At 44.4% G+C, this 23821-nt stretch overlaps 1 protein-coding gene across 1 annotated transcript in view; it reads left to right on the forward strand.

Annotated features, from left to right (window-relative positions):
* TMEM132C (transmembrane protein 132C) overlaps positions 1-23395 on the forward strand; it is a 503591-nt gene extending 480196 nt beyond the window's left edge. Inside the window, 7 exon segments of the mRNA XM_030219669.1 lie at positions 21882-21927; positions 21930-22004; positions 22007-22129; positions 22132-22173; positions 22176-22420; positions 22422-22620; positions 22623-23395. Coding sequence (XP_030075529.1) covers positions 21882-21927; positions 21930-22004; positions 22007-22129; positions 22132-22173; positions 22176-22420; positions 22422-22620; positions 22623-23059 — 1167 coding nt within the window. The 3' untranslated portion in view covers positions 23060-23395.
* Positions 23396-23821: the final 426 nt, after the last annotated feature.

Raw genomic sequence — 23821 nt, forward strand, 5'->3', positions numbered from 1 at the left:
TTACTGCTAAGTGAATGGGTGGCAGTAAGGTCTCAGACCCAAAATGGACGCACGCCCGTTTTTATTTTGCTTCATGTCCATTTTCGGCCAAAATAAAAGGCCTTTTTTTGCAGGCATTCTGAAAAATGGATCTGCATGCATCCAAAACATGCGCCTACACTAGCGCAGGCCATTTTTCAGCGCACCTTAGTAAAAGGACCCCTAAATATCAGCCCCATTGGGGGTCTTGTGAATGGTATCACTAAGACATTTGCTCATTTTTAAAGCGGCACGAGAAGCCCATGGAACTGACAATATTTACTTTAATGTAGACTTCATAAGCAGATATCTCAGAGAATAAAAAGCAAACTACTCATTTATCTTTTTTTTTTTTTTTTTTTGTTAACCTTTGTGAACCTTATACTTACTGTTGTGAAGGAAAGCCTGAAGTAATTACAGAAATGACAGACCTGCTATTGTCCATAGTTGGTTGCTAGGAGCCCATTTCCTTACTTTGATCTGTTCCATTGCATCTTTGAATTCTCTTTCTTTAGCAAGTGTCTCCTTGCTTGTTATTGCTTAGTGACAGGCATCATGTATGAAAAGTTACACTGTACAGCATAATGGGAGACATAAAATTTTCCTGTAGCTCATGAGAGTAAGAATTGTTTCAACATCGAATGTATAGCTGTCACCTTCAGCTTGGATTTTCGGTGAAACTAATAACTGCAGTAGTAGTAGGATAGCAGTGACAGCCAGACAGCCATATTTTAGTTAAGGAAACACGGGGGAAAGGAATTTCATTTTGCATACCAACACACGTATCCTACAATGCACTGCCAGTCACAGGAAATGCAGGAAGGCACAAAGACAATACAAGCCAGCCCAGAAAATGAAAATAAAAAAATGTTCGTTCACAGCACAGATGCAAAGTGCACCCAAGCTTAATGAACAAGTGACAGCACTCACTAATAACCAGATGCTAGTTGCAGTGTGCAGTTCACGTCTGTTCTTCAGCCATACCCTGCCCAGTGGTGCAGGATTTTTAGCTCCCTGGCTGTTTTTAACACACGGTAGTTCTTAGTTCTGGTTGGCGCTAATGATTAGTGCATGCTACATCCGGCACTGAGAGCTGGAATCAGTGAATGGCACCTAAAGTTAGGTTCCAGAAAGATCTGCGCTGAACTCCTATTTTATAATGGGGGATCCGTGGAAAGCACCCTGTATAGAATAGTTCAGTGGTTCCCAAACCTGGTCCTGGAGGCAGCCCAGCCACAATGAATAGTCACGAGAGGGGTTTGCATGCTGTTGAAGCAGGGGATGCAGATCCCGCTCATTGTGTATGTCCTCAAAAACCTGACTGGCTGGGGTGCCTCCAGGACTAGGTTTGGGAACCACTGGAACAGCGCTTACCCCCCACCCGGGATTCTATATAGCGTGCCTAGCTTTCTGCATTGAAATCCAAGCATATTCTGTAACAACTCACATAACTTAATTGGACTTAACAAGCCATTGAGGGGCATAATTGAACGAAAACGCCTATCTCCATGGGCGTTTATCTCCAAGAACGGGTCCGTGAAGGGGCGGACCGAACCGTATTTTGGGAAAAAATAGACGCCCATGTTTTATTCAACAATGTGTGAGCTGGGCGTTTTTGTTTTTCAGCGATAATGGAAAATAAAAGCGCCCAGCTCAAAAACGAATAAATCCAAGGCATTTGTTCGTGGGAGGGGCCAGGATTCGTAGTGCACTGGTCCCCCTCACATGCCAGGACATCAACCGGGCACCCTAGGGGGCACTTTTACAAAACCAAACAAAACGGTAAAAGAGCTCCCAGTTGCATAGCACCCTTCCCTTGGGTGTTGAGCCCCCCAAATCCCCCTCAAAACCCACTGCCCACAAGTCTACACCATTACTATAGCCCTAAGGGGTGAAGGGGGGCACCTACATGTGGGTACAGTGGGTTTGGGGGTTTGGACGACTAATAAGCATTAAGCAGCACAATTGTAACAGGTAGGGGGGATGGGCCTGGGTCCACCTGCCTGAAGTCCACTGCACCCCCTAACAACTCCTCCAGTGACCTGCATACTGCTGCCAGGGAGCTGGGTATGACATTTGAGGGTGAAAATAAAAAGTTGAGAAACTTCATTTTTTGTGGTGGGAGGGGGTTAGTGACCACTGGGGGAGTCAGGGGAGGTCATCCCCGATTCCCTCCAGTGGTCATCTGGTCATTTAGGGCACTTTTTGGGGCCTTATTCGTGAAAAAACAGGGTCCAGGAAAAGTGTCCTAAATTCTAGCTAAAAACGCATACTTTTTTCCCATTATCGGTGAAATGCGCCCATCTCTGTTCGGCAGATAACCACGCCCCCAGTTCCGCCTTCGCCACACCTCTGACACGCCCCCATCAACTTTGTCCGCATCCGCGACGGATTGCAGTTGAAAATGTCCAAAAATCGGCTTTCGATTATACCGCTTTATTCGGTTTTGTGAGATAAACGTCCATCTCCCGATTTAGGTCGGAACTTGGGCGTTTTTCTCATTCGATTATAAGCAGGATTGTCAACAGCACTTAGTAGGCAATAATGAGCGCTAATTGGTGAAAATTAGAATTTATGAGCACAACATCTTAAATGTATTCTGCAACACACAGCACCTAAATTTGAATGCGCACAGGCAAAAAGGGGCATGGTTATGGGCATGGAAATGGGTGTTCCAAAGTTTACATGGATCGTTATAGAATGTGGCCCTCTGTGCATAAATCTACGCATCGGGATTTACACCATGTTTTTCATTGGTGTAAATGGAGGAGTGTAATTTTAGGCACTAGAATATCAACTAAGTGTATTCTATTTACTGTGCCTAAATATAGGCGCCACTTATAGCATATGCTTAGGCGGAAATGCTTTCCGTGTAGATTTTCTAGGTGCGGAATCTGGCCCTTAGCACCAATTCCAGCACCCAACTTTGGGCACAAGGATTTACACCTGCTGAAACGTGATGTAAATCCTCACACTCAACCTTTGGTAGTTGGCTGCACAAATTAATCTATCCTGTAATACTGTGTGCCTAAATTTTGGGAATACCTCTGACCCGTCTGTGCCTTTCCCATGGCCACACCCCTTTTCAGTTACTTGCTAACAATTGAGGTGTGCAATGTTATAGAATAGCATGCAAATCTCAATTAGTGCCAATTAACGTCAATAATTGTTCATTTATTTATTTGTTACATTTATATCCCACATTTTCCCACCTTTATGCAGGCTCAATGTGAGAAATACAAAACAGTATAACATTAAAGATCATAAATGTTGAAGTAGATTGTAAAGAACGTTAGACAACCAAATCAGTTCAGGCATGAGAGGTAGAGGGGTGATGTGAAAAAGTTCATTGGTGTTCATGGCTTGTTAACTGAGATCCGCTCCCAAATTTGCGTTTACAGAAACTGGGGATGACTGCTTAGCACACTCCAATACTGCTTCCAAATTGTTATGGGGAAAAAAAAGTCACAGGCATAAATAATTGTGCTACTCGAGAGATTTTCATTTCACTCCAGCAAGAGTAAACTGCTGGTACAAGGAACGCAAATGCCATTCTTTTAGCTATCTTTTTAAATTCATCTTGTCAAGTTAAAAAGTTTATTAAGGAAAGTTGCGCACAAGCTTCTAAAATGCTGAATTTTTGCAGAAATGTTCTGCTGTAGGTTGTGTGCCTACACGGCTTAGTAAAAGGGCCCCTAAAAATAGATTTTATTTTTTTTAGCACTGGGGGCATATCTGGGGGTGGAGAGTAGGTGTGCAATGCACTAATCATTATCCTATTGGCAATGGTTAGGGGAGGGAAGGAGCAGGTAGTGTCAGGGGGTGGGAGGAGACGCTGGGTTTGTTTGGGGGTTTTTTAAGTTATACTAGCTGCCAGGCTGATATTCGATAAAACACGATTCGATAGCGCTATACCTCTCCGATTAAAACTGCACTGGCTCCCAATCAAGGAATGCATTACCTTCAAAATCTGCTCTTTGCCCCAGGATATATGATTGACTTGATAGATCTTCCGACCAGAACCAGAGCATCAATTATTTTCTGGCGCACGTAGCGGTCGTGTGTAAAAATCAAAATTACCACCCTGGCCATGCGGTATCCATTTGAACCTCAACTATCCAAGCTGCATTGGACTCAGATACAAATCAACCTATGCATCCAAGTTTTCTTACTTAAGTACACAAATGTGGAATGCACTACCAAAGAATGTGAAAGCGATTCACGACCATCAAAACTTCAGGCGATCATTAAAGACCTATCTGTTTTGCAAGGCCTACCCTACTGGCCCTACTTAAATGCCTCAACTCTGCAATGCATCAATACCTTACATCGCATTGGACATTATATACTCCTTTATTTATTTTTCCCTTTTTGTACCTGTTTACTCTAACCTTACCTAACCCTTATTTTAAATTGTATTTGTTTAACATCTACCGGACTTGGCGATCGCCTTTACGGTATTATGTAAGCCACATTGAGCCTGCTAATGGGTGGGAAAATGTGGGATACAAATGTTACAAATAAATAAATAAATAAAATATTCAATGCTGTCACCTGCTTTGCTAAGCAGCCTTATTTAAAAGAGTTTTTGAACTGTCCTAAATTAAACCGCTTAGCTATGCAGGTGCCGGCACCCACATAATCTCAGGCTTCTCCACAGTGCCGCCCCTGACCCGCCCACTTTTTGTTTGGGCGGTCTGTGAGGATATTCATCAGCACTCTCCCGTTAAGTGCCGCTGAATACCCCACTTAGACGGCGGGAAGTGATTTAAGCAGACAGGAAAGGCTCCTGCCCACTTAATCACTTTGAATATCAGCCGGCATATCTAAAAGTGATAAAACAAGGGAATCAAGAGCACTATAATTACCATTCACAATAAGACTTAACAATTCAGCAGCAGCAGCACTTTAAACAACTCACCTTTACGCCACAGCTTACAAGTAACTGATCAAGTGTATGGATAGAGAGCGGGACAGGTGAGCTGAGGGTTAGTTGTTTATGGCTGGTAATTAATGAACAAAAGCATTTGTCATCCTTGCTTCAGAGGCACCAGGAAAAGGGCAGCTACTGTAGCAAAGAAGGTTCCAATCAATCTTCATCGGTTGATGGTGATAGGAGGATGTTGTCAGGAATTGGAGGGGATTTATTGATGCAGTTCATAGGATTTGCAGAAACAGCTCTTTGAAGGACAGGGTACTAAATCATTTCTTGTTCTCTCCTTTTTTTTTTTTTTTTTTTTAGTCCAGTCTTTCAGAATTTGCAATCATTTCGAAGATTTGCTAGCTTCTTCTAAAAAGTAACAGCATTCACCTTATCTTTAAGTAAATAAAAAAGAGAAACTATCAGAGTTGTATGCCTTGAATTCCTTACAGGTTTTAAATTGGGTACCATTCTGTACTGTCAAGGTGCCAAAGACAGACTACGGCCAGGAGAAAGTTAGCCATGAGCTAATCTGGTAGTGGGGGTACGCAGGGACACAGAAAGGTGTGTTGGTAGTATATGCAAATATATGTTTAATAAATCATGCCGCACAACCTACAGTATTCTTCAGCAGAACATGTTAGAAGGGGAAGGGATAGGGACACAAAGAGGTAATGCTGAACAGAGGGGGAGGGATAGGGACACTGAGAGGGTGGATGCGTAACATCTGGGGGGGGGGAGTGATTGGGATAGGAAAACAGAAGGAAGATGCTGGAAAGGAGGGATAGGGACACACAGGGAATGGATAGTGGACATGGAGAGAGAAGAAATGTTAAATGGACAGAAGACCCTGGAAAGAGCAGAAGATGGATGAGACAAAGGGGGTGGGTTAGGGAAAGGGGAAAAAGTAGAAGATGGATGGGACTTGGAGGGGGACGGGAACAGCAAAAGGTTCCAGGAAATAGAACCCAGAAAGTAGGACTAGGACCCAGGAAATAGAACAGAGGAGAAGATGACTAGGACCAGGGGAGAGAGGAGACCAGAGCAGAAGATGGCTGGGACTGGTGATTGAGTGAGAGAGTGTTCTGTTGGGGAAAGCAGGAAATTATGGATGGAAAGATAGAGTGGGAATTTAGAGGGGGATAGTGAGGACGTGGAAGTTGGTATGAGTAGGGGTGTGTAGATTGATTGGGAGAATGAGTGAGAGTGTGAAATGGAGGTTAGAGAAAGGGCATGAAGTGTGGGGAAAGGGTGAGACAGTGTGACTGACCTGCAAGCATGGGGAGAGAATGAGAGACATTGAAAAGGGATGGGGAGGTAGTGTGGAGGGGAATGAGAGGAAGGGGATGGGTCTCTGAAGGGGTTAAGTTAGGGTGGAAATGGAGTTTAAAAGGTGGTTAAAGAGGGGTAATAGGAGATGGTATAAAGGGTATGAGACAGAAGAATGGCCTGGAGGCAAGAGAATGAAGGAGAAACAGGGATGAGGGCATAGGAGCCAACTTTTCAAAATGATTTGGGGTGCTGAAATTTTTTTTTTTTTACAGGTGGTGCATTCTCCCCTCCCTCTCCCCGCATCTCCCTCCCCCTCCCCTCATTCCCCACCCCCGCTCCCTCCCTCCCTCCGAGTTATGGGGTCCCCCCCCCTCTGAGTTCCAGGGTCCCCCCTCCCTCCCTCCAAGTTCCAGGGTCGTCGTCCCTCCCTTCCTCCCTCCCTTCGAGTTCCAGGCCCCCTCCCTCCGAATTTTAAAAGTCATCTTACCTCGTCGGGGTTACGGCAGCAGCAGAGGTAAAAGGCGTGCAGGCTCAGCACTTAGTTCTGTTTTTCCTTCTCTCTCAGCTCTGGTCCCACCCTTGCAGAAACAGGAAATAAGGGCGGGACCAGAGCTGAGAGAGAGAAGGGAAAACAGAACTAAGCACCGAGCCTGCATGCTTTTTACCGCTGCTGCTGCTCTAACCTTGACGAGGTAAGATGACTTTTAAAATTCGGAGGGAGGGGGCCTGGAACTCGAAGGGAGGAGGGAGGGAGGGAACAAACTTCCAGTGGGTGAAATATTGGGGTTGCTCGAGCACCCACAGCACCCACGGAGTCGGCACCTATGGATGAGGGTGAGTACAGAGGATAGAAATAGGGGATTAGGGAATGAGTAAAAAACACAGGGATAGGAGACTTGGAAAGGCAAGAAATAGAGGGGGCAATGGGAATACTGGAGAGGGGTGAAGGAGAGAGATGAAAAAAGGTGGTAGGTAGATAGGTGAAAAAAGGAGACTAAGGACTAGAAGGTGAGAGAAAGGAAGAATAAGGGTAAAATCAAATTGGTGGATATAAAGGCAGAGAAGAGAAAAGTAAAATAAATAAATAAAATGTAAAATAGGTTAGTGTCAGATAGATGTAGAGAAGGAAAGAAAGAAGAAATGAAAAGGCAAAGCTAGAAAACAATTTAGGAGAAAACTGACACTTAAAAAGTAGAGAAGAGAGTGGAACCAGCCCAATTAGAAAAATAAAATACCCAGATAACAAAGGTAGAAAATAAAAATATTATTTAAGACTTTAAGGACTGGGTATGTCTGATTTGAGAAATGCGATCTTGTCTATTTTTGCATTTAGTAAAGTACAGGAGAAAATGCATTTCTGTTTGTTTGTTTGGTTGGTTGGTTTTTTTGTACCTATATTTTCACTGCTTATAGAGCCTGTCTTTCTTGGGAAGTGGGTGTCTCCATTTCAGGTTTTGTCTGCATGATTTTTTTGGTCCCCTGTCTTTTATCAGGTGAGGGTCTGTCCATGTTCTGCATGTGTGACTGAGGTGAAGGATTCTGCTAACATGTAGTGTCTGTGGAGGAAACTGTAACAGTCCAGCTCGTTCTAGTTCCCCAGTAACAGGTATATTGGTGCTCTAGAGCCCTGTCTTTTCATAGGTGGGTTAGGGCTATTGTGATTTCCTATATATGAATGTCTTTTTGCAGAGTTTTATGTTATTTTGCAAGTGTCGACCCTATTGAAACCAGGCCCTTGGTACCTAAAATAGAACTGTTTAGACTCAGGGCCAGATGCACTAAGGTCCTTGGAAGAGCCCTTCCCTTACCGATTCCATAGCGAATCGGTAGGGAATGGCCATGCATCAAGGAAACGGAATGCAAATGAGCTGCTCGTTGTAGCTCACTTGCATTCTCTATTCCCTCTGAAGCCAGTCGGCCGGTCGAGCATACTTAGAGCACCAAGTGTTATGCTGGCTGCTCTGCGCATGCCAAAGACATCCTTTATGGACGTCCTTCACTCAAGTCTAGGCAGAAAAGGATGAAAACGCAAATTTAAAAAGTCAGTTATTTCTTTCTTTACGGGCGCGCATGGGGGGGCTTTCCAGATCTGAATACACATCCTCTTAATCGGACTCCTCCACCTTTTCTGCACATGCCAAGGACGTCCCTGATGAGCACTACCAGAGCCGCGGGCCACAGCACAAGCTGCAGCCACCGGTACAGCCGGTGATCCATGCCACCCCACTCTCGGAAGGAGTGGAAGGATTGCGCATCGGGACATGCGAGGATGTCCAAATCAAAAACTATTTGGGCGTCCCTTTCAATTATGCCCCTCCTCCAGGTCTCTCTCAGCCAATCACAGAGATATCACAAGGAACTTTTTTAATAATTAAGTTGTGAATGAAAAGCAGATGCTCTCAGTACGTTGACTCTACCACCACTACCAGAAGGTAGTCAGTTGCACAGGATCATTTAAATGAGTAGTAATGGAAGGGAGGGTTTCTTTATGCATAGAAGAAAACACAACATAGAAGAAAACTGCAACACAACAAAACTAAAGTACGTAATGGGCAAAACACAACTCTCCCGCTGTACGATTCCCTAATGTGGCTGTGCCACACGAACTTTACCCACCACAATATCACTTTGTATTTGTTCACACCGGTGTCGGCAAACGCCCCTCCGGTACTATGTAAGCCACATTGAGCCTACAAATAGGTGGGAAAATGTGGGATACAAATGTAACAAATAAATAAATAGAAGGCCCTGGTGTCGTATATTGCTAATTTAAAAGTGTGTGTATGTATTTCTTGGGGGGGGGGGGGGTGATGTACAGAAGTGTCACTTTGGATAGCCCCCTGCTGTCACTCCAACTATTTCTTTCTAGAGACACCACTGCCTTACCTCCAACTCCAGGCCTGCCGGGTGCTGGATTGTAGCAGCAACCAAAATGCCAATCCTGCTTATTTTTGAAGGAGAAGGGCAGCCATCTAACGACACAAATCGGGAGATGGCCGGCCTTCTCCTAAAGTCAGCCAAATCGGTATAATCGAAAGCCAGTTTTGGCCGGCTTCAACTGCTTTCCATCGCAGGGCTGGCCAAAGTTCAAGGGGGCGTGTTGGCAGTGTACCGAAGGCGGGTCAGGGCGTGGTTAAGAGATGGCCGGCCTCGGCCGATAATGGAAAAAAAGAAGGCTGGCCCTGACGAGCATTTGGCCAACTTTACTTGGTCCCTTTTTGTTCACGACCAAGCCTCGAGAAGGTGCCCGAACTGACCAGATGACCACCAGAGGGAATGGGGGATCACTTCCCCTTAACTCCCCCAGTGGTCACCAACCCCCTCCCACCCAAAAAAAAAATTTTAATACATTTTTTTGCCAGCCTCTATGCCACCCTCAAATGTCATACCCAGCTCCATGACAGCAGTAGGCAGGTCCCTGGAGCAGTTTTTAGTGGGTGCAGTGCACTTCAGGGAGGCGGACCCTCCCCTACCTGTTACACTTGTGGTGGTAAATGGGAGCCCTCCGTGCCCCCCCGTCATCCCTAAGGGCTATGGTAGTGGTGTACAGTTGTGGGGAGTGGGTTTTGGGGGGGGATTTTGGGGGGCTCAGCACCCAAGGTAAGGGAGCTATGCAGCTGGGAGCAATTTGTGATGTCCACTGCAGTGCCCCCTAGGGTGCCCGGTTGATGTCCTGGCATGTGAGGGGGACCAGTGCACTACAAATGCTGGCTACTCCAACGACCAAATGGCTTGGATTTGACCGGGTTTGAGATGGCTGCCATTAGTTTCCATTATCGGCTAAAACCAATGATGGCCATCTCTAAGGCCGGCCCAAATGTTGAGATTTGGCCGGCCCCGACCGTATTATCGAAACGAAAGATGGACGGCCATCTTGTTTCGATAATACGATCAGGTACGCCGCTTTACGGGGCCGTCAATACAGATGGCTGTTCTTATAGATGGTCTGCCCTGTTCGATTATGCCCCTCAATGTGGTCAGGATAGCCTTCCAACACATGTGCTCACAGCTTGTGTAAACCCTGCTGGTCCCAGCCCCTGACAATGGGATATACGCACCAGAGGGTGTGGGACCAGCAAGGCCTTCGCCGACTGCAAGCACATGGTCTGTCCTGCACATATTGGTGTTCTGTTTGCTGCTATGAGGTGACGGGCCTGGAAATACAGCAGTGGGAGGTGGCAGTGGCGGCAACAGCAGAAGGGAAGGAGGTTTGAGGAGAAATGCTAAATGGCTGGGTAGGAGGGAATGAAGACAGTAAGGGAAATGTTGGATTGTGGGAGGGGAGAGAGAGTGGGTGATGTTGGATGAAGGAGGAAGGCAGGGGAGAGAAAGGGAATGCTTGAAGGGGAGGGTAAGGAAGAGAAAAGAAAAGGGACATGCTGAAAGGAAGGAAGAGAGAGAAAAGAAAAATGAGAGATGCTCCAAAGGGGGGGGGGGGGGGGTTCTAATTTAAAGCTTGCATTTGGGTTTCAGAAACCTAGCACCAGCCCTGATGCTAAAAACAGTTACAAAGAAGAAGAGTAAAAGAAATATGGAGAGTTGATTACATCTTGAAATCTGCAAATATACTAGCAGTTCTGAACAAACCTTAGCCGGACCGTTACTAGAGAATCACCTTTGTATTGGCAGGCTCCGGTTTTGTGGACCCGGCTCCCTTTGGACCTGCAGGTGGAGGAGTCTTAGCAACAGTTTAAGGTTAAATTAAAAACTTAAAAGCATTTGGCCCTGGTAGCTGAGATAGAAGTAGCATTGGGAAGCCTGCAGAAGTGAGAATGAAAGTATGTCATCTCTGTGGAAGGATATTTGTGTGTTTGGTCGTCGTGAATGTTCTTTTCTACCATGATTGGAGTTCTTTTCTTTTAGTTTGATTTGATTTGCAGACCACTCTGGTTTGTTTAAGAAGGGTGGTCTATCAAGAATATTAGTCTTAGAGCTGCAGATCAAGCATGATCTCCATAGGAAGTGAAATAATGGCAGGTAAGGACCAATGTGGTCCATCCCATCTCCTAGTAAACTCAATAGGTTGGTAACACAGAATATAATGGCGCATAACTGCAAGGTCAGGCAGGCTGTATGGCTCATTTTAGGAAAATAAGGCAATTGTACATCAGTCTTATAGGCAAATAACGTTTTCTCGGTACCCGGTCAAAATGGCCCCGGTCAAAAAAGTTCCCAACATAATAGCCCCTGACATAACAGCCACTGTCAAAATGGCCTACCCACAATATAGCCCTTGACAAATTAGCCCCCCGACAAAAGGGCCCGATCAGGCTGCCCAGAATATGGCACTGCATTTTTTTTCCTAATCATCTTACCTTGCCAAACAGGATAAGGTTGGTAAAACTTTGAAAATGATGACAATATTGGGTTGTATTTTTTTATTTGTATACAATGCAATGCTGGTAGGAGCCTTTATCAGTGAAGATTTCAGTTGTAGTATCAACTTTTTTTGTGATGTGTTAGTTTTTTCTAGGGGGCTATTTTGTCAAGGGTTATTTTGTGGGAACGGCCATTTTGTAAGGGGATGATTTGTCAAAGGCTATTTTATTACAAGGCTGTTTTGTCTGGGCTTTCTTGTCAGGGCTATTATGTCGGGGTGCCCGTTTTCTCAAATTTGGGTCCCAGCTTAGGTAATCATTATTTACCCTGTGTATTCTCCATTGTACCCTGAAGGTCATTTTTAAGCACTAGGGAACGTAAATACTTTCAGAGTGTATGTGAGTGAATGAGTGAGAGTGAAAGTGCTTGTGAGTGACTCACAAGTATTTAAAAGGATGCAGACTAATCTGTCCTCTAAAATCTGGGGTCAGGAAATTGCCACACTGCATATAAGGATTACAGGTTTATGTTAGCAGAAATTATTTGACCCAGAACTTGTGTGTGTGGGGGGGGGGGGGGTTTCTTCATTTCCATGGCAAGAATTTCTACTTCACCAACTAAAACAGTGAATACCAGCAGAAAAGAATCATTTACGGTTTATGATTTGTTTGATGCATTGCCTTTTGATGGCAGCAAAGCAGTTTACAAACAGGGTATAAAATAAGTTAGGTGCATTTAGGAAAAAGAAACACAGGCACAAGACAAGAATCAGAAGGGAACAGAGTACAATATAAAAATTAAACTCCAGAAGAGCTAACATGAAATGATACTAATTCATTTAACAAGAACTGACAAGCACGATTCAAGGTCTGCCTGGGTGGCCTCGGCTCATAATAATCTAGCAAAGGATGTCTCCAAAGTGTTAGCAATACAGATTTGACTATAGTGGCATAGCAGAAATGATTTTTGTTTTGGGGGGGTATCAACTTATAATATTGGTGAGCACTAGGCACCCCATTTTCTCTCTCCTTCCTGCCCCAATCCCCCACCAAAATTAAAATTTAATATACCTTACTTGGTAGGGATCCCATCCAGTTGAAGAAATGTGGAGCCCACCCCAAGTCATAAAAACATGGCAGTCAGTGCCAGCACTTTGAGCCACTAATGCCTATGCTGTAAGACCTGAACATGCTCTTGGTTCCACAGCAGCTCAGAGTGCTGCCACCTAGTGTCATACTTTTCTGACTCAGGATGAGCTCATCGTGTCTTCAGCTGGTGGGGCTGGGGATCTTCGCCAGCTACAAGAATGGTGCGCTTGGCTGCTGGGTGGGCCTGAGCCAAAAGTACAGGAGCCCAGACTGGACCAGATCCACTCGTGTCTATGCCCTGGTTTGACCACCTACATTATTCCAGCCTGGGCATCTTCTTTGCTGTTATCTACTGCAGTGTAGGTAACTCCTAGCTGTCAGCCATACAAACTGAACTGCCTTTGAAAAGTTGGGCTGGTGGGGGAGAAATCCATTGGTGCAAATGTGGCCAGTGGTGTGCTGGAGCTGCTCTCATGGGCTGACGAGAGCTGCTTGTTAAGTTTTTAAGAATTTTGTGAGCTGGTTGTTAAAGTAGCCTCCCCCCTCATGACTAATTTAACAACTGGCTCCCAAAATATGGGCTTGGGCCCCCTCCTGAATTCTCTTTTACTTTGCTGGCGGGGATGCTGAGCCCTTCCAGCCAAGTAAATAGACTGCTGCTGCCCCCTGCTCCTTGTTTCTAGCTCTGAGCAGCAGGCTGGGACTTCTCTGTGCATGCGTGAGAAATCCCAGCATGCAGATCAGAGCCAGGAACAAGCAGCAGGGAATGGTGGTAGTCCATTTATTGGCAGGCGGAGCTCGGCATCCCTGCCAGCAAAGGTATGCTTAACGTGACTTAACCAGGAGGGAGAGAGAGAGAGGCATATGTTGCCCCCACCAATCCACCCCTGGACCCCCCCCCCCCCCCAATTGCAGGGCTGGCTATTCCCAGAGAGAGAGCCCGTTCTTAAACATTTACCAGCACACCCCTGAATGTGCCTGTTTGCATAGTAACCCTTTAGTGTCCAATGTTCCCATCAATCTGTTCCCATATGGCTTATTATGGGAACATTGGACACTAAAGGGTTTTAAATGAAGGAACGTTTTCAGCCCTGGGAATTGCTGCCAGCATCTGGGGCGGATCACCCCCAAATCCCCACCCTAGGTACGCTAGAGATTTACACACTATGGTTACCTGGGCAGATTCCTTTAAAAACTGACCAAATACTGCCTCTGCCTTGAATGTGCATAGGCGCCAACTTGCCTTTGTAAAAAGCAGGGGCGTAGCCACGGGTGGGTCTGGACGGGCCCAGGCCCAGCCACTTTTCCTTCAGGCCCGCCCAGCGCCCACCCTAACAAGCCCCAACCCAAGCCATCTTTTCCTGCCTCTTCTGCTGGCTCTCCCCATCCGCGTGGTCTGTTTAATTTTAGTCCTTCAAGCGCCGTTCTCCCTCCAGGACCGCACTGGCGATTCCGATAGCCTTCTGCCAGCGTGCATCGTCGGGGGCAGGGCTTCTCCTTAGGTGCATCCCACCTCAGGACGCGCCTGAGAGGCCCCGTCCCTGACGACGCACGCTGGCAAAAGGCTATCGAAATCGCCGGTGCGGTGCTGGAGGGAGAACGGCGCTTCAAGGACTAAAAATAGACCCACGCGGACAGGGAGAGCCGTCAGAAGAGAGGGAGGGGATGGCGAAGGGAGAAAGCGCTGCCAAGGTAGGCCGAGGGAGACAGAAGAAAATGCCGGGGGGGGGGGGGGCGGATATTTTAAAATTACTGTGTAGGGGTGGGGTTGGGAACAGCCCACCCAGGTTAATGCGGGGCCCGCCCAAAATGGCAGGTCTGGCTATGCTGCTGGTAAAAAGGACCCTAAATGCAGGACAAATGCTTGCCTTGCCCCCTACAGTTATCACACAAGCTTTGCACTTAAGGTGTGGTAAATGTGAAAATGTACCACACTTTAGTAAACATGTCCTAAATGCTTTTGCATAAATGTACACCTAGTCTGAAAAAAAAGGTATAAATGTGTATATGTATCGTACAAGACAAAGATAAGTGTCATACTGTTCTGCCTACTATTATAATGGTTGTGAAACACACGTCATAGATATAAGGACATTAAGGATCTGACTGGAGCAATGGAATATGAACTGTCATTGCCTACATCACATGTAAAGAATTTGTTTTGATGTCATTGGAAACATATATATATTTTTAAAACATAACGGAGGTTTTTTGACCAGCGATTAAGCAGTTGCTACAGAGTATTCCCTCACCCAGTATTTGAAGAGTTGGGGCTGGTGTATTGCGACATCTGAGGTCTTTTCCTCTGTGCAAATATATAATTGTGAATTCAAGCCTGTCCACTTCGCTTTTGAGGTTTTTGCATCTATCCTACTCACATACCCACAAATGTATAAAATACACACAGTGCATTGCAACCCCCACCTCCATTCTCACCAAACTGTGCACCACGGAAGAGCTCTGTGCAAATCGTGTAAAAGTAAACAAACTCGTGCCATGTATCTACCTTTTATGTGTGTTTATACGGTTGTCCAATTTCATAAAAGTCCTGTTCTGCATAGAAATTAGGCTGTACATGCAGAAAAACAGCTTTATAAATATCGCCCCCTGAGTTTTGGTGCTCTCTCTTTTCCTGAGCAAATCCTTCATTGTTTGGAATCCAGTATATGACATTTTTGTAAGCACTAATGTGCATAACCAGATTGCATGTTAGCATCACTTTGAGCATCCGTTAATGCGCATGAATGAATTAGTGTATTTTAGTAACATAAGCCTCTCTGAGAGGTACAGAATTATGTACCTCTTTCAGGAGCCCCTTTTACTAAGCTGCCTAGGTGATAACACGCGCCCAACGTGGGCCAGAATGGACTTACCGTCCGACTATCGCATGGCTCTTGCAGTAATTTCATTTTTGGCCTGCGTCTGCTACACACATTTGAAAAATAATTATTTTTGGACGCACAAAGCAGACGCTCACCAAGTGGCATCTGACGCACGTAGGTCCTTACCACCCAAATTTTACCTCCAGGTCTATGGCTGGCGGTAAGGTTAGAGACCCAAAATGGACGCGCGGCAATTTTGATTTTGCCGCATATCCATTTTTTGGGGGGGAAAAAAGAGGCCTTTTTTTACAGGCGTGCTGAAAAATGATTCTGCGGGCGCCCAAAACCCGCACCTACAGTGGGGGAAATAAGTATTTGATCCCTTGCTGATTTTGTAAGTTTGCCCACTGACAAGACATGAGCAGCCCATAATTGAAGGGTAGGTTATTGGTAACAGTGAGAGATAGCACATCACAAATTAAATCCGGAAAATCACATTGTGGAAAGTATATGAATTATTTGCATTCTGCAGAGGGAAATAAGTATTTGATCCCCACCAACCAGTAAGAGATCTGGCCCCTACAGACCAGGTAGATGCTCCAAATCAACTCGTTACCTGCATGACAGACAGCTGTCGGCAATGGTCACCTGTATGAAAGACACCTGTCCACAGACTCAGTGAATCAGTCAGACTCTAACCTCTACAAAATGGCCAAGAGCAAGGAGCTGTCTAAGGATGTCAGGGACAAGATCATACACCTGCACAAGGCTGGAATGGGCTACAAAACCATCAGTAAGACGCTGGCGAGAAGGGACAACTGTTGGTGCCATAGTAGAAAATGGAAGAAGTACAAAATGACTGTCAATCGACAAAGATCTGGGGCTCCACGCAAAAATCTCACCTCGTGGGGTATCCTTGATCATGAGGAAGGTTAGAAATCAGCCTACAACTACAAGGGGGGAACTGTCAATGATCTCAAGGCAGCTGGGACCACTGTCACCACGAAAACCATTGGTAACACATTACGACATAACGGATTGCAATCCTGCAGTGCCGCAAGGTCCCCCTGCTCCGGAAGGCACATGTGACGGCCCGTCTGAAGTTTGCCAGTGAACACCTGGATGATGCCGAGAGTGATTGGGAGAAGTGTGCTGTGGTCAGATGAGACAAAAATTGAGCTCTTTGGCATGAACTCAACTCGCCGTGTTTGGAGGAAGAGAAATGCTGCCTATGACCCAAAGAACACCGTCCCCACTGTCAAGCATGGAGGTGGAAATGTTATGTTTTGGGGGTGTTTCTCTTGCTAAGGGCACAGGACTACTTCACAGCATCAATGGGAGAATGGATGGGGCCATGTACCGTACAATCCTGAGTGACAACCTCCTTCCCTCCGCCAGGGCCTTAAAAATGGGTCGTGGCTGGGTCTTCCAGCACGACAATGACCCAAAACATACAGCCAAGGCAACAAAGGAGTGGCTCAGGAAGAAGCACATTAGGTCATGGAGTGGCCTAGCCAGTCACCAGACCTTAATCCCATTGAAAACTTATGGAGGGAGCTGAAGCTGCGAGTTGCCAAGCGACAGCCCAGAACTCTTAATGATTTAGAGATGATCTGCAAAGAGGAGTGGACCAAAATTCCTCCTGACATGTGTGCAAACCTCATCATCAACTACAGAAGACGTCTGACCGCTGTGCTTGCCAACAAGGGTTTTGCCACCAAGTATTAGGTCTTGTTTGCCAGAGGGATCAAATACTTATTTCCTCTGCAGAATGCAAATAAATTCATATACTTTCCACAATGTGATTTTCCGGATTTAATTGTGATGTGCTATCTCTCACTGTTACCATAACCTACCCTTCAATTATGGGCTGCTCATGTCTTTGTCAGTGGGCAAACTTACAAAATCAGCAAGGGATCAAATACTTATTTCCCCCACTGTATACTACCAACAAGCCACTTTTCAGCGGGGCCTTTGTTAAAAGGACCCCTCAGTTTGCAACTTTTGTTTAGTGCTGGAGTTTTCCCATTCCAGTGGAGAGCATCTCTCAATGCATTTCATATTAACTCTAATTGCGTTGTTTTTTACTCTATATAACACTTAGATATCACAGAATACTTCGGCTCTCCCTCACTCCCTGTTCTGCCACAACACATTACACAAAACATTTTCCTTCTGAAGGCCTCCGAAGACCTCTCAATAGCACACGTAGAATCAAATATTTAGTAAACTCCCAGGCTCCCGCTCTTGGTGTTAACAGCGCAGGTTTAAATGTAACAAGAAGCTTAGCAATTCCCTTTGTTTAGGATCACAGTGTAACAAATTGTACCCATTGAAAACAATATTGGGCTGTAAATTCCTATTATGATTGTGCTTCAGCTAAGCCCAGCGCTGGCAGAAAATCTAAAGTAATGGAACGACACAAGGTCAGTTGCAGACTAGTGCTTAGGTGGCTACAATTAAACACACCCGTCAACCTGGAGTCTTAGAGGCTTAATTCACTTAAATTAGAAAAGCCACTGAATTTATGGCAGAAAAACATTCAGGGGGTAGTCACAACTGCATCGGAGTATGTGTTATTTGCCCCTTAATGCCTGTTAAGGGTTTGGATGCTGGTTTTTGGTGCCCTAACGCAGCATTGTTTAGGTGACCTTGCAGTACATACTAATGAGATGCAAATGCATGTAAAGCTGCTCATTACTATGCAAATTATGTACCATAGCTTGTGATAAACGTTGGGTGCACACCAAAGTTGCATTATAACTGATAAATTTGCTGTCGGGAGCTCTGGGTCTCTACAGAAACATGAGACTATCGCTAGGGGTCGTCAGCACCATTTTGAACCTGGTGCCCAATCCCACTAGACACTAGCCCCCCCCCCCCCCCCCCCCTGTTTAAGCTGCACTAGCGGCTACAGTGCGGCAAAGTCAATCCTTATTACTACCGAGCTCCAATTACTCCTTATCAATATCCTTTACATAATACTTAAAGGGTACTGAGTATTGGATCCATCAGATAACATGTCACCACCATTCAGGCTATATATATGAGCCAGGCATTTTGTTATGGTGGGCATGTATTCGTCCACTGATCCATAATCTTTAATATTTTACCTTTTTACTTTCACCCAGTAACTTAAATTTCCAATATTCAATTTTATGATTTCAAATGCACTTAGCTTAGATGAAGTTTCACTGTTCTTTTCCTTTCTTTTTATATTTATTTCTTATAAGAATTATTCATCTCGGAGACATCATCTGATCAGACATGAAATCATGTTTCGCAAAAAATGCTGTGTCAAGGAAGTTCTCCTCCACATAAGCTGATATCTTTCCAGTACTGAGTTTTTTGTTTTGGTAGTTTCGTTGGTCAGTTTTGCCAAAGACGTTTAGGAGGTTCAGTATATAATTGATCCAGTGGGCTTATGAATGGTGGTAAACCAAAACGTGGCTAGTTTGTAAAAACTCTCTACCAGTCCCCTATAAATTCACACAGATATCTAATTCAAGATTGGGTCCGGTAATTAGTACTATTGAAGCAAAGATCTTCACACTAATTTGAAGTATTCTGCTAAATAGCAGAATACTTCAAATAGTGTGAAGATCTTTGCTTCAATAGTACTAATTTACCGGACCCAATCTTGAATTAGATATCTGTTATGAATGGTGGTGACATGGTTATCTACTACTACTACTTATCATTTCTATATGGGATCCAATACTCAGTACCGTTTAAGTATTATGTAAAAGATATTGATAAGGAGTAATTGGAGTTGGGTAGTGATAAGGATTGATTTATGAGAACCCCCCTCCATTTAGCACAATATTGATACTGTTTAAAGTAGATAATTCATATAGCGGGTGCAGCAAAGTCGGCATTAGCACACAGCACTCGCTAGCGCTGCTTAGTAAACAGGGGGGTAGATATGTTGACAATAGGCCCAGGGGGCCTGTGGGAGGATTTTTGTGTGTGGGAGTCAGGGCTGTAGAGTTGGTACACCAAACGTTTGACTCTGACCTCCTCTAATTTTCTATACTGGTAAGTACAACTTATATTTACCAGTTCTTGAGATCCAGGACAAATAGTAGATATAGATATATTACCATATATTATTAAGTTTTTATTTTGAAGATGGATTCGGAGTTGGAGTCTGTACATTTTTTCTGACTGACTCCACACAAAATTGCTTCCGACTCGGAGTCCACAGCCCTGGGGAAGGGGCGGAGTGATCACAGTGCTATACTGTGTGGGGGGAGGGGAAGGGACAGCTTCAGTGAGTAGCAATGCTCCTGGATCCGTAGAATAGCACTACCTGTGAGATGGTTCAAAAACAGCGTTATTTACCACAGGATTCCATAACCTGAGATGCCACAAATTAGTGACTTCCATGGTAAATCAAGGTTCAATAAAAGCCTGCCTCTTACTGCACCTTAATAAATTTCCCCTCTAAGGAGGTGATTTGTAACAGCCCTCATGGATGTAAATTCTGCAGATTTATACCAATTTTCAGAATGAAAGTAAGTGGAAATTACCCCAAGCAGACTACCCTCTACACACAGGTTGCAAGTAATATTAGTAAAGGTTCAGCTTCTGAGAAACTTCTTGTAACTTTAATATTGCCTACTCTTCCATTATTGTCCTGTGTTCATGCAAACAAAATACTTTTTATTGTTGTCATTTTCCTTTCAAATTATGTTAGCAATATTACCATTGCTTATAATAGTTTGTACTGGTTTTATTTTATTTTTTATATTTGGTTCTTTGTTGTTAATGATGTTTTTTTTTTTGTACTATTACAACTACTAGGTTTGATTTCTACAGTGCCGAACTGTGCACTTAAAAGACAACCCCTACTACATGGAACTTACTGTCTAGTCAAGACACACAGATAAGAAAAGAGGTTTCAGGGAATTAAAAAAAATTAAATCAGCAAAACCATGATCAGGAGGAGCCAGAGTTTAAGATTTAAAATAACATCAAAATATACGGGTCAATATTCCACCAGTGGCAGTCAGCACTTCTTTAAATGCTGACCATTGCAGCTACATTTACACCAGAATATTCAATGCCAGCCCACATCAAGGCACTCAGTATTGGTCATTGGCGGTGCCCAGAAGTTATGCAGATTAGAACCAACATTCCTTGCCATACCCGCATAACTAACCAGGCAAAGTTTGGGATTGTCACCAGGACTGAATATCAGCAGAGCACACAAACTCTGGCTGCTCCCCAGTTCTAGCCCTGGACTTCCCCCCGCACTAACTGGAGGAGTACTGTTTCAGTCAGAGCTCCTATTCAATACAACCGAGTATCCACTTCCTGCCCGCTGTGTGTGGTTTAAGCAGACAGGATCTTCTTCTGATCACTTAAACCAGGCTAATTGTTGGCTGTATATGTTTTTAGACTGGACTTGAATAGAGCCAGAGAAAGATCATAATACAGGGGCAGACAGAGTACTCTGGGCCCCCGGGCACTGAGACTATTCTGGGCCCCACCCCCCGGCCATTCTGCTGCTTCCCCCTTCTCCATGCTGCTGCTGCTGCCACTAGTGCCCCCACACCAGCCATGCTGCCTTCCTCCCACCGTGTTGCTGTTGTTCCCCCCCACACCTTGAAGGGCCCTGGTGGTCTAGTGGCTTTGGCTTCTTCTGGGGCAGGAAATAAATCCCCTCTTTCCTGCCCACCTGATGCCTCTACTCTGCCCGGCACAGTGCCATGTTTACAAAATGGCTGCCGAGGGAGAATAGCGGCAGCAGCCACTAGACCACCAGGGCCCCATGCGGTGGCGGGCAACCAGGCAGAGCCTCTGGGCTCTAGAGCACTGCCTGGTTGCCCGAATGGCCAGTCCTCCCCTGTAATGTATACAATGCAAAGAAGAAGGGGTCAGATAAGAGCAGCTTTTTCTAATGGAGGACATGAGCAGTCCGCATTCATATCCGAGTAGGAGAAACAAACTATATACAGAAGAATGGTGATCCTATCTAGTGTCTTGAGAAGAGAAGCTACATGGTTGAAGCAAGCACTGAGGAAGATACCGATTCATTGTTGAGGCTGTCAACTATTTATAAAAAGTGACTTTAATGACTCCTTGGCCAAGGATCTTCGAGACTACCCTATTGCAATAGCCCAGTGCCAATTATTTTTTATTTCTCTGACAAACCACAGTTTAATGTTTATATTGAAAGAGAAAAAAAAACAGCACTTTTGACCTATTATATTACATTTTCAGTTATTTGTGCTTTGATTCAAAACTTAGCTAGTATGTTAGTGAAAAATACAATTTGCTTTGCCATCTAAATGAAGCTGTTTTCAAATAATACAAGAATGTTTCTGACCCTGTTCCATCCTTTTCCTTTCTGCCACCATATGATTGATGAGCTGCTGTGGAATGAGCTTTTTAAAGCCATATTCCTTTAACTACATCCTTTCTCTCTCTGTTTAGGAAGCTGTGGTAAGCACTTGGATACACTTCAGTGATGGCTCTGTGACTCACTGGACATTTATGACTCCAAGGACTTCTCCCTCTCTGCTACATCACTGGATGAATCAGTTGTTTCAGCTCATCAAAGCACTGTGTGAAGTGGCCAATTGTGACCGCAGAAGGTGAAGGACAAGGGGCTTTGATAAAAATAGACATGATGATCTCTGAAACCTGCCAGAAGTCTAAAAGAAAAAGCATTTTGGCAGTAGGAATGGTAATATCAAGGTGAAATTTGGCCAGAATGACGCCAACTCAATATGGACAGTGATTATGATGCTGATGATATAGAAAACCATGCTAGTGACAGAAGGCAAAAGGTCACAGACCAGGACCGATATGGCCAAGATGGACGATATTATGGAAGTTCTTCTGCGGAACGAGAAGAAGGTGCCATAAGGAAAGCCAGCACCACCATTAGGTCAATACTCAATGGTAGAGCTGATGGAAGTAGGCTTTCTGATGACAGCCAGCTACAAAACATTCCAATAGACTTCACCAATTTTCCCTGCTCAAGTGGATCTACTGAATAATCATGAAGAAATAGAAGATAATAATCTTGTGCAGTCTTCCAGAGGCTTAAGTGATTTGGAGATTGGAATGTACGCATTGCTAGGGGTCTTTTGTCTGGCAATATTAGTTTTTCTAATAAACTGTGCAACCTTTGCTCTGAAATACAGGCACAAGCAAGTGCCATTGGATGGCAGGCCAACATGAGCCATTCTCATGACTGGGTATGGCTAGGGAATGAGGCCGAGTTACTTGAGAACACACCAGATCTTTCACCTCAGCAAGATGAGCATACCACTATCTTAGACAGAGGAATGGGTTTGGAAGAGAACAATCAGCTTCTTAATGGCAGTACTCAAAAGAATGTTCAAATGCAAATTCATCGATCAGCTGACCCAGGGGGCAAACATGGGAAAGAACAGAAAAAAGAACCTCTGCATTCCCCTACTTCTAAAAGAAAGCGGGTAAAATTCACTACTTTCACTACCATCCCAGCAGACGATGGTTGTCCCACGGTTAACTCTATTCTAACTAGCAACGATGATGATATTAAGTGGGTGTGTCAGGACATGGACTTGGGAGACTCCAAAGAATTAAGAGTCTATATGGAGAAGTTCAAAGATAATGTGTAGCATTCCAGCTTAAAGGTTAACCACACCTTGAGGCCTTCAGGTCTACAGTACCCAAAAGAACACAATGAGGCCCTACGGGGTAAACTGTGAGATATAACAGAACAAATTTTTGGAGTCAGGAAAGATTTTGCCAAATTGTGCATGATTTGGGGCCAATAGGAATTCATGAATTTGGGGAGACTAATGTTAAATGGTAAAAGGACTAAACAAAATGGAAAACTTGAAATAAAAGTAGGGCGAGTTTGTGGTTTAAAATGTCTGAAAATTATACAAAAAAGGTACCAAAAATTCTTTGTAACAAAAGAAAAAAACAATAACTTGTTATATTTCTAATAAAGCATCAACATTATGGAACAGGGCCTGCTAGGAGACTTTTTTAAATTCTGTATGAACAATTCCTTTCCATTTCTTTTTTTATGAAGACCTGACTTAATTGTTAAACATACCAGGTAGGGATTTCATGTTACAATTCTGTGACCTGTTCAAATCTGTAAGGAATTTAATGTTTGCTCTTTTAAAACGTTCTATGAAAAGAGATTTTTTTTTTTTTTTTACATTTAGTCCAGCAGATTCATCCATGGACCAAACTGTAATTGATTTCTAAATCTCAGTAATAATCTCTCTCTCTCTCTCTTGGAGAGAACTTCAGATTTTTAGTAACATAACAGTCAATGACAGCAGATGAAGTCCAACCACAAAAAGCAGAGGCTGGCCAAAGAACAATCCAACACTGGAGATAATGCTTGAAGATGCTCTATTTGC

This window comes from Microcaecilia unicolor, chromosome 11 (assembly GCF_901765095.1).
Source record: "Microcaecilia unicolor chromosome 11, aMicUni1.1, whole genome shotgun sequence".
NCBI classification, from domain to species: Eukaryota; Metazoa; Chordata; class Amphibia; order Gymnophiona; family Siphonopidae; genus Microcaecilia; species Microcaecilia unicolor.